The sequence below is a fragment of the Rissa tridactyla genome, chromosome 9, assembly GCF_028500815.1.
Source record: "Rissa tridactyla isolate bRisTri1 chromosome 9, bRisTri1.patW.cur.20221130, whole genome shotgun sequence".
Taxonomy (NCBI): Eukaryota; Metazoa; Chordata; class Aves; order Charadriiformes; family Laridae; genus Rissa; species Rissa tridactyla.
In genome coordinates, this window is record NC_071474.1 from 24,174,024 (window position 1) to 24,185,295 (window position 11,272).

The 11,272-nt window shown below is 56.3% G+C and overlaps 1 protein-coding gene across 2 annotated transcripts in view; it reads left to right on the top strand.

Moving 5' to 3' along the window:
- The window catches only part of ARID3B (AT-rich interaction domain 3B), a 37,714-nt gene extending 33,106 nt beyond the window's left edge, over window positions 1–4,608 (top strand). For both annotated transcript variants that reach the window (XM_054214380.1, XM_054214381.1), the window contains exon 9: window positions 324–4,608. In XM_054214380.1, coding sequence (XP_054070355.1) covers window positions 324–481 — 158 coding nt within the window. In that variant the 3' untranslated portion in view covers window positions 482–4,608. The remainder of the gene's footprint in view (window positions 1–323) is intronic.
- Window positions 4,609–11,272: the final 6,664 nt, after the last annotated feature.

Consider the following 11,272-nt stretch of genomic DNA (forward strand, 5'->3'; position numbering starts at 1 on the left):
TGGGGCAAAGCCCGAATTGGGGACCTGGCACTTGCAGGGCGATGAAAGCTGTTTCTCTCCTCCAAAGGCGTTGAAGCCATTTGGGATCTTTCGTAAGCAAAACTTCTCGGTCACAGAGGCTGCCAGAACAAGTCCCGGGGCATCCCTTCTTATATCCTCGTTGTCATTGACCCTCTGATCTGTCTCCAAGCCGCTTTTGTCTTGCACTGAGCCTCTTTCTGTTAGGATGAGGTCTTTGGGGTTGGATAAACTGCTCTGGCCTTCTCAGCCATGCCACCCTGTAGTCCCAGTAACCCTTCTCTTTATCTCTCTGTGCCTTGCAGGAGTGCTCTTTGCCCAGAAGCCGGTCGTCCACCTCATTGCAGGCTCCAGCACCCAAAGCTCCTGCAGCAGCAGCAGCAGCAGCTCCCACTGCTCTCCCAGCCCTACCTCATCCCGGGGAACCCCCAGCGCAGAGCCCTCCACCAGTTGGTCTCTCTGATGGTCGGCCGAGCCCGCTGTCTCTCACACTGGCCTCCGGCACCTCTTCCTCTCTGCTCTCGGCAGGGTGTGAGCTGGGAAGGAGTCGCACAGATTTACCTCATCTCAAGGAACCTGCTTTTGTGGTTGGCCAACGGCAAGATGATGATGATGATGAAACCTTTCCATGCCAGCGAGCTTTTTCTTCATCGTCTGTTTGTCCAGCCTTTTTCTTTGTTCTCCCCTTTCTTCCTCCCTTTTGCTTTTCATTTTCTTCCTCCTCCTCCTCCTCCCAGGGTTTGCTGTGTTCCTGTTGGGGGGGTGGGACATGGAGGGAGGGTGGGTTAGGGGGGCACGCCTGGCGTTTTTCAATCAGGGATCGTCTCTAGGAGCTGCGGGTTGAGATGGCTGAGACGTCACCAAGGCAGGTGGAAAGAGCTGGAGTTGGGGCAGGGAAAGGCGGGGGGGGTTTCTCCTCAAACCAGTCGCCACAAGGACTCTTTCCACTAAACAACTCTGTGTATTGACAATCCTGAGAGCCGGCAGGCTGCCTTGCCCCCCCTGCCCTCCCGTGGCTTGTGCCGCGGAAGGCCGCGCGGCTGCAGAGCAGGCGAGCTTCCTCACTCCTCTTCGGGGCCCCATCGTGGGCCAGTGTTGGTGTGTCCTCCCCTAGGACACGCGCTCTTGGCTTGTGAGCCTCCTTCCCCCCTCTCTGAGGTCTTCACAAGAGGGGGAAGGACATTCTCACCCCTCCATTTGACCCATAAAAACCATCAGCTGCTTCCTTCTCCTGGCTGGTGCTGGCCTCTCCCCTGCTGTTGCCTTCTTCAGGCTTTCAGCCAAGTTTTAAATGCCCTCAACCTTCTCTCTCTTCCCCACAAGGAACTCGTCCCACTGATGTTTACCCTGACAGCCTGAACTTAGTTTGGTTTGCTGGTTTGATCCTCTGCCCCCGTGACACAAAAGGGCTGTCGTTTAGGTTGATCCGGGCTTCCTGGAGCGAGTTCCTTCTCGTAAGGTGGCTTTCGGTAGCCCCTGGAAGCTCTCCATGTCCCTGTGCGGAGAAAATAGGAGGTGATATGTGAAACGTAATGGAGCGGGGCTGTGGAGGTGTTGCGGTTAACGTTATGGGCGCGTCTTTTGGTCTCTGGACAAGCCCACAGATGCCCAGGCCCCTTCAAATTGCACGTGAGCAAAAAGGAAGCGGTGAGTTGAGGCGAGTAAGACCTTTTGCTCTCCTGGGGTGGAAAGGGAAATCAAGTCCTTCCTTGCCCTTTCTCCTCAAACCTCCAGTTGAAAGCAAACAACAGCCGGGCCTGGCTCTGACTTTAGTGACTCTGCGAACTCCGCTCCTGCTCAGGTGGCCTCGTTCTGTCCCCTCTCCTCCCGCTGGCCTTTCCCACATGGGATTTCCCAGGTCCAAGCACCCTTCACCCTGCCCTGGTGACGTCCTTCCCATCCTCCAGGCCCAAGTCAGGTTTTTTGTTGAGCAGATGAAATACCTCAGATATGTACTTGTTGTTGGGGTTTTTTGTTTGTTTTGGGTTGGGTTTTGTTTGTTGTTTTGGTTTTTTTTTAACCTCTTCAGGAAGTATTGGCATATCTTACTGCTTGGGTTTTTTTTATATGTGGTTTTGCTGACATTGTGTTTATTATTTTATTTTTTTTAATTATTATTATTTTTTAATTGTATCACCAAAGACAGAAAGAAAAGCTGAGCAAAGCGGCAGTGGCTTCCCCCTCCTTTAGGCCAGCGGGAGACAAGCCCAACAGCATTGTCCCAGGACATGTGCGTAACACGGGAGGACAGGCAGAGACGGGAAAAGAGGGCAAGAGTGGCTGCTGACTTAAAAGATCTTTCATTTTGGACAAAAGGGTGTCTCCAAAGCCCCTGTTATTTTTCCAAGGTCCAGGATCCAGGTGACAGCGCCGCTTAGACGGCGGGTTGGCCAGGCTTCTCCCAGAAAAGTGGTTTCTGGCAGCTGAAAGCCCAGCTTGGTCTTGTGGCACTGCAGCCAACCACCTCCTCAGCTCCGCCGGGACTTCATTAGCCCAGGCACAGCTAATTCTGGCTGCGCTACAAGACCAAGCCTTTGTAAGAGGCGCCAAAGTAAGAAGTTATTCTAGTTTCTCACCTGCGCGTAGGTGCCTGAGCCAGCAGATATATTACGATCCGAGTGAAAATCATCCAGAGGTTCAGCCCTCCTCAAAAGCAGTTTCCTGGCGCGTGGTGGGGGAGTTGCCATGTGTCACGCCGGTACGAGAAGAGAACGTCACCTCTCCGCTCCCACAGGTCATCGGAGCTCTTGGGGGCCTGTGGCTCTGCAGGATGGGAGGCTCGAGGTGTTGTTGCCGTTAGAGCCTCTGGAAGTGTCTGTCCCTTCCCTGCCTGGTCATTTCTGCCATTCTCTGAGCAACTGGAGCCTCTCCTGGTGCTGTGGGAGACTCTGCCAGTCCAGGGGAGATGCCCTCCTGTAATGCCTCCGGTGAGCTGTGGCATGGTCCCTGTGCTGCAGCACGTCCTGCTCCCTGAAGCTGTTATTTTATACTACTGAAAAGAGCAGGGCTTTAAAAAACCACCGGGACGGGGGGAAAAAACCCCATCAGCAGCCTGAGGATTGGGTTTAAAAATGTTAGGTAGAAAAAGAAATGGGTAATCCTTCCCTTAAACTCTCAGATGTCAGGTTCTCCTGGTTAATCCCCCGGCGCTACTGGGCTGCGTGCGCTGCTGCTCCCTCCTTGAGAGCCGAGTAAACCACAGGCGGTTCCTCCACGTGGCGAGAGCCTCTGCGCTCTCGATGTGCGATTTTTCTACGCTAGAGCTGGAGTTACCCCGCTGCCCGACATCGGGAGGGCTCGGCGGGACGAAGAGGAGCGGGTGAGAAACGCGCACGTCCCGCCGTCGATGCTGCTGGGCCGTGTCCTGTCTCCAGCTGCTCTGGGCCGGGGTGAGGAGCACGGGCCGGGCACGGGGAAGCCGAGCTGCTCCCCAGCTGCAGGGCCTTTGCTTGGCAGATCCCACAGGTCTCCACCATGTTTCATCCTCACCAGCTCGGAGAGGCTTTTCCAGCCTCTGTGGCTCATTCGGACTGTTGGGGTTTTTTCCCTTTTTTTTTTGTTTTTTTTTTGTTTTGTTTTCTTTTAGTTGTTTGTTTGGGTTTGGGGTTTTTTTTTTGTTTATTTGTTTTTTTGGTTTTTTTTGTTTTATTTGGGAGTGGGTTTGGGGGCTGTTTCCTACGTGTGGGGCTGGGGGACTTTTTGCTTTTCCTTCTGCTTTCTTCTCCGGTCCTGGGGAGCAGAGATTAGTAATGGGTGGTTTTGCTTATGTATCACATGCTAACATTGTGTTTTCTTGCACAGAAAGGCACTCGAATCACTGAACTGCTAAACAGCTTTGACACTACTAGAGTATTAATGTTTATAAGCTTTACACAACTAGACTGGAAATCTAGACAGGGACTAACCGATTGTTTTGTATCCAATTCAGGGAAAGAATCAAGTCGGGATGCGTAACAGATACCTCAGTAAAAATAAGCTGCACCAATAAACCGGTCCTTTCTCAGTACCCGATGACGAGGGACGGTTATTCAGACTGTGAAGAGTAATAATAACCCTTTCCCTGAGCCTGGCTTTGATACTGGCAGGCGGCTGAATGCGGGGGTTTAGTTTTGTTTTGTGTTTGTTTTTTTTTTTTTTTTTTTTCCCTTTTCTTTTGCCGAGCTCCAGATCTCCTACTGAGCTTGCCAGGCTTTGGGGACAGGGTTATGGAAACCAGCAGCAGAGGCAGGGGGGAGCGGAGGAACTGGGAGCCGGGGAAAGGGGGGGTGGATTCCCCACCCCCCCAACCCCTGTCCTTCTCCCCGGGCTCCGCTTCATTTTCACTCGACCGTGTTCGATTGTATAGTACTCAGGGGTTTTTGATAACTGCGGGTAGGACCGTTCCTCGCGTGAAGTGCTCCGCTTTGCAGTGTGGCTAAATACTCTTTTTCTTTTCGACTCCAGACCAGCCAAGGTTTCGCAGCGAGCAGCCAAAAAAAATGTTTAAAAAAAAAAAAAAAAAAGGCAAAAAAAAAAAAAAGCCCCCAGCTTGCTTCTGTGCAGCCTCCATCCTCCTGCTTTGGCGGGGAGAAATTTCCCAGCTGGGTTCGATGCCCACCCTGGGGGGGGGAGACAGGAAACAAAAAACACAAAAAAAAAAACCAACCCAAAAACCAAATCTGCTCCATCCTCTTCCAGCAGATCCCGGTTTATGCTGGGAAGGCACAAAGTGGGAAGAGGCGAGGGGGAGACCGCGCGTCTGCTCGGCTCCCAAAGTGAATGTGAACGTGTCACGCCACGTCCTTTTGGCTGCTGCGGGTGCTCCAAATGGCTTAAGATCAAGATGTTTTTCACCAAACAGCTGCAGCAGCCTTGCTACTAGTTTTCTTACCTATTTAAAAGAAAAAAAAAAATAAAGAAAATAAAGACAGAAAAAAAAAAAAAAGAAATGTGATAGCCTAGGCGGTGGATAAATACCTCAACGTCTCCTTCCAACAAGTGTCTGTATATGTTGTTGTTGGGTTTTCTATCTTACACGTTATCTGAATGTTTATATTCCAATAAACTTCTACCTCTTCACATGGTGACCCCGCCAGCCTGATTTGTAGCCACACCGTTTCCCTAAATTGCAAATGAAAAGATTTCCCGTCCCCTTCATCATCCCGGGAAGGCATTCCCAGGGGAGGGGGGGGGCGGCTGGCTCAGCCTAGGTGAGCTCCGCCTCCTTCCAGGTCTTTAGGTTCCCAGTTTGTAGCTTTGTGGCGAGAAATGGGCTGGAAAGCTGGGCTGGCGGTGCTGGGGTTTTGTCCTCTGCGGGCAGACTGGTCGTTAAACAGATGAGCGACACTGGATCTCCTTTCCCAGGGGTTGCGGAGGGCTCTCACTGAACCTGCCCCCGTGTCCCTTACCCGGGGCAGGAGCTGCTCTGCTGAATCCTTCCCGCGTCACCTCCCTCTCCCCGCAGAAAGGACGTTTAACGCTTCCCGGCGGTTCGGTTGTTTATATAGCACCTGACGTTGTTTTTCCAGCCATTGAACCAGTTCGGCAGTTGGAGAGAAACTGGTTTCCAGCCCCTTTCGTACCAGCGTTTCCGAGGCCCCGGTGTCTGCGTTTGTTTTGGCCGGCGGCCCAGCTGAGGGCGCTGGGACGGAGCCCAGCGTGTGCCTTCGAGCTTCCCCGTCCCACCAAACTCACTCACCCCGTCCCCAGCATCCCCACACCGCAGAGCGGGAAACCCCCAGCCGGGACGCTGTGAAGCGGCGACTTGGGAGCACGTTGAGCGTCCCCACTGCCTCTGCGGGAGATGGACCGGCCTCTTGCTGCTCGGTGGAGGCAGAGGAACTGCCCCCGGCGGCCCCAGAGCTGACATGAGAAGGGAGACGCGGAGAACCTGCTTGTTCCCCCTCTCTTTGCAAGGCAGGAAAAGTCCCCGAGCTCACGCCGCGTGTCTTGGATGTCCCCGCTGTGGGCGGGGGATGCGGCTGGTGCCCATCACCGGGGTGGCAAAATTCAGCTGCTGGATGAATTCCTCTGCCGATTTCACTGCATGCCGGGGGAGGAGAGCCGTGCCCGTGTTTCATGACCGCCCCCCGCCCCGAGGATCCTGGTTATCAGAGGAGAGCGGGCTGGCGGAGCCTCTCGCCTCGCCTGGGCTCCAATCCCAGCCTATCCAGGTGAAGGCAGAGCCTTTCCCCCCCGTCGCGTTTCCACCCCACCAGTGGCTTTGGCTTTTCCCAGCTCCGACTTTTCCCCACCTGAGCTCAGCTGAGACAGCTCAAGGACTCGCCTGCTCTCACCACGCACCTTAAAATCTAGATGCCTGAAGCAGGTAAGGCGGGTTCTGGCAATGGAGTGGGGGGGAAAAACACCCTTGGTGGGCGCTGCCATGGGGTTTATCCACCGGCAGACTTAAAATTGGAGATGGGAAGGTGCCGGCCCCAGTGCTGGGCTGGAAGGGGGTCTCCCCCCATCTCCAGGGGGTGCTCAGAGACCTGGTTTCAGGTGAGAGGAGGGCTCTGTGGTTGCCACCCCGACCTCACCGCTGAGATGGGGACCTCCCTGCAGCCCTCCCAGCCTCCAGCCCCATTACCTGCTTTGGTGCAGCATCCACCAGCCCCCAGCACCCAAAAGCAGGCACCCAAAGGGATGAGCTGCACCTTCCCCGCTTCCCCCCCAGCCCTGCAGACCAGCGCAGGTCTGTACCCCCGGGGTGGCCACGCTCCAGCCCTCCCAACTCCCTTTCCCAGGCGTTGGCAGCCGTTGTTTGGGCTGGAATCTAATCCTGCAGCCCCAACCTGCCTTCCCTAACACATGATAAAGGGAGAAAGAGAGCCCAGCACGGATTAAAGCCTCTGGGTAGGAAGGCCCAGCCCCACAGTGTGAGACACTGCTTTGCTTTTCTCTTCCAAACATTAAGATCCCTTTATCAAACCAGGCTCAGGCTCCGGCAGAGCTTTATCCAGACCCTGTTCTCCGTAATCCCTCGCTGCTAGAGGCGAAGTCAGTTCTGGGCATGGGGAGGGAGGCTTTGCACCAGCACAGCGGTGTTTGCATCGGAGCCTATTTCTGAAGCCCAAGTTTCCTAAGAAAATTCATCCCCGACATCCAGGAGTTCCGTTCCCTGGTCCTTAAACGACCAACGCGCAGCCACAGAGCCCCAAACCCCGCAGGCATCCCCACTGGCAGGGATAAAAGCCAGCTCATCACCCGCAGGACGCTGGTCCTCTGGGCAAAGCCTGGGGAGGAAGGTTTCCCCTCTTTTGGGGCCAGGCTTGAGTATAGATAACAAGTGGTCCCTGGGGACCACTGCCGCTTTGCATCCAGCTCGGACATCCCCCTTTGAAGGTGCCCCCGCTCCCCTCCCGTGGCACCGGTGCCTCCCTGCGCGTTTCGTGCCCCCGACAAGCAAGCAGCTAATCGTCGGTCATGCCCTACCTGCGTCAGCCCCGGCAGCGGGGACCGATAAGAGCCGCTTTTTCCATAACCCTTATCGTCCCCGGGGCGAGGCCGGGTTTGTTTTAGCCTCGCCAGAGCCCGACTGATGTCAGGCTGCCCGCACCCACAGATGCAGAGCCCCCCAGCACGGCCCCTGCCCCGCCGGCTCCTCTCTCACCTTCTGGCTTTGGGATGCTCCGGTTCAATCCCACCGTGCAAAGGTGGGGAGGTGGGTGACTGGCATGGCAGGGGGGGTGGGCACCCAGGTCTTGCTCTTCTCCGTTGCTCCATCACCCATCCATCATGTGTCTGCCATGCTAACGGTGTCCATCTCTCTCTCTCTCTCTCCAGTGCATTTCCAGGTCTTCCTTGGCGTGGGGCTGGCCCTGCTCTGCCTCAGCATCCTCCTGGGCTGCGCCGTGTGCTGGTGGCATCGCTGGCGCCCGGGCCCTCGCCTCGGCTGGAAGTGGGCAACGGTGGGGCTGGGACCCTCTCTGCCCGCCAGGACGGTGCCAGTGCCCATCCAGCAGCACTATGAGGAGGTGGCCGGAGAGATGCTGGGTGCTGGGGCCGAGAAAGGTCCCCCGGTGTCACCAGCATCTCACAGGGGTTTGCTCCATGGCAGAACCTCCTTGCCCAGCCTCCCCTTCTCCCCAAAGCCGGCGGGAGCATGGCAGCGCCGCTGCACTATCTCCGGTGCCAACTTCCTCTGCAACGAGGAAGACCTGCTGGACCACCCTGTCCTGGGACCCCCCACCCCACTGTCCTCCAGCACTGGCCCTAAGCAGCGTCCCCAGCTCCACTGCAACTTGTTCTACTCACCGGCCAAGGCCACGCTCACCGTGATGGTCCTCGGCCTCTCCCAGCTGCCCAAAGGGCTGCGGGGCAGCCAGGGCTCCTATGTCAAGGTGTACCTTCTGTCGCAGCTCCCGGCCTCCCAGCGCACGGCATTGCAGCGTGGCAGCCTCCACCCTACCCACCGGGAGCTGTGCCGGTTTGGACGGTACAGCCTGGAGGAGCTGAGGAGCTTCACCCTGCGCTTCGCCGTCTACATCAGATGTCGCAGCCTGAAGGACTCCTTCGTGGGAGAGGTCCTCTTCCCCTGCGCTCAGGCCACCTGGGACCCCCAGGTGCCTTCCAGCTACAGCTGGGAGCTGTCGAGCACCAAAACCAAGCTCAGAAAGGTCAGGAAGGCAGCGCTCTCCGGCAGGGGGATTGTCCTCACGTTTTGTCTGAGGTCCGCTTGGTCTCAGAGCCTTCAAACTTTGTGGTGAGAACCAGAGCCTCCTCCCCAAGGTGGGAGGCAGCAGGAGGGACTGAAGGTCCTGAGACAGCAGCCTCCCCGTCCCCACGGTGTCCTCCCTTCTGGTGCAGGTTCATGAGCTGCCCCACAATTAATATCCATCAACTGTAATGACTGGCAGCATCTCTACCTGGGGACTTTGCTGAAGGTGGGGGTGGAAGGGTTAAATACAGAGCTGCCACCATCCTTATGGTGATGGTAAGCATCAAATTCACCTTCTTGACCCATTTTTGCCTTTTCTTGACCCACCCATAGCGTAGGTGGGAGACAAGCATCCCTGAGCTGGAGGGGCTTGGACGAGGTCGGAGAAGGTTTCACGGCGTCTCCTGCTCTCTCATCTCATTGCAGTGTCTCAGGGCCCATGACTTGAGCCGCGGCGTCCTCTCCTCGTCCCCCAAATCCCTCGGCCAGCTCTTCCTTCTCCTCCAGTACCAAGCTCTGGCCAGCCGCATCAAGGTGCTGGTCCGCAAAGCAGAGGACCTGGGCCGGCTCTCGCGCATGCCAGGCATGCCAGGTAGGGCATGGGGGCAATGAGATGCCCAGGTGGGCACAAGGGATGGCTTCCCCTCCTTTTGCTTGGCAGATAGTCTTATTGCCTCTTGAACTTCTCTTTTCTAAGCAACACGTAGCACAGTGAGGATCTAGATATCTCCAACATGGCCCCAAAATCCTCAAAATACACATATTTTTTGTAAAAAAAATAGCACGTGGCTTTTTGTCCTGGTGGCTGTTGTCATCTCTGGCTCCCTCAGCCCACAGGATGCAGGCATGGATGGGAGCTAAGGACTTTGGAGGTCCTTGCTCCCAACCAGGGCGGAATAGGTGCAACCAGGCTGGACAGCATGTCGCCGTCCTCTCCCCACAGCTCTGCAGAGCCCCACGGGGATCTTGTAGCCCCCCAAGCACCCTGGTTTGGCTGCCCACATTGTGCAGGAGTCTGTCTCGCAAACCTCCCGCCTCCCTCCCTGGTGTATGTCCAGAGCAGGTCCCTCTCACCAAGGCTCTGTCTCCATTTCCAGGCCACTATGTCATCATCCACCTTTACCACAATGGCCATGTCATCGACACCAAGGAGACCAAGTCCATCACTGGCTACAACCCTGTTTGGAACACGCCGTTCCTCTTCAACCTCCCCACTGGGGACATCCAGCAGCAAGAGCTGTCCTTGGAATTCACTGTCATGCAGGTGAGCAGAACAAAGGTGGCCAAGGCCATGGTGGCCTGGATCACCCATGCTCAGGAGACGCTCCTGCAATCAGGATTCTCAGCTTCCAGTTGTGGGAGGGGTACAGGCAAGCCCAGAGAAGCTACTCCTTGCTGCCCACAGGGGGCTGCTGGGGTGGGATTGCTCCTCCAGAGGCAAGAGGTGTTTCTAGCTCTGCTTGAAGGCCATAAACCGTGTCCCACACTGCTTCTGCCCCTCTCCCACCACAGGCTCGCATCTACACCCACAGCTCCCCGCTGGGCCATGTGCAGGTGGGTCCCCATGCCCCTGGGGCCGGGCTGCTGCACTGGAAGGAGATGTGCAGCCGGGGACAGCTGGAGTCGGCGCGGTGGCATTGGATCCAGCCCAATGCCCTCGGACGCTGATCTTGCCCTCAGCCTACGGGCAGGACTTGCCTGGGACTCAGGCACCCATGGGAGCAAGTGAAGGGGGATCTCCGAGCCTTGGAGAGGTGAGGTCTCAGCCTGCATGTCATTGTGGGCTCCATCTCCAGGGCGGGAGATGGATGATGGTTGGCACAACCGCTCTTCCGAACGGAGGGGAATGAGCCCATCTGAGTTGGCTTCAGCCTCGGGGAGAGGAGAAGAGGAGCCTTTCTCTGCTATGTCCACTGGACACCTGCTTGGTTCCTGCAGCACCCGAAACCTTGGCTGTGGTAGGAGATGGGTGGGAAGATCACCCAACTGGGAGACCAGCCCCATGGTGGTGGTATCTACTGCCCCTTATAACCCACCACGACCAGCCCACCCTTTCCACCCAGCCCCACAGCAGCCAAGACCTTCCAGCTAAAAGACCTTCCAGACACTAAACCTCTTCCAGCAGTTCCTCACCCCTCTGGTCATGACCCATCTCCAGCCCCAAGGGCAGGTCCCCATGGGGATAACGGCAGCTCTCAGCCCCGTTTGGTGGAAGGATATTGTCTGCAGAGCCCATGGGGAGAGAAGTGCATGGGCCATAGTGATGCAGACCATGGCAAGGGTCATCATGACGAAGATCACCATGGTGAGGAAGGCCATGGCAAGGAAACCTGGGGTGAGGATCTGGGGTCACCAGACCCTTCCTCAACCCCACGGGCTGGGATACAGCCTGGTTTGCTGCTCCGTGAGAAGAAACACAAGGACCCACCGATATCACCCCAACCCTCCCTGCACCAGTGCTAAAGGTGGTCATCAGCATTTTTAATTAATTGTTGGCCCAAATGAGTGGTTGATAAGTTAATAAAGGGGTCAAGGATGATTGCACATGTGGAGTAATCGAAGCTCTTTCCTATCCTGGTGCTCTTTGCTTGGCTGTGCCATGGGCCAGCAGTGTCC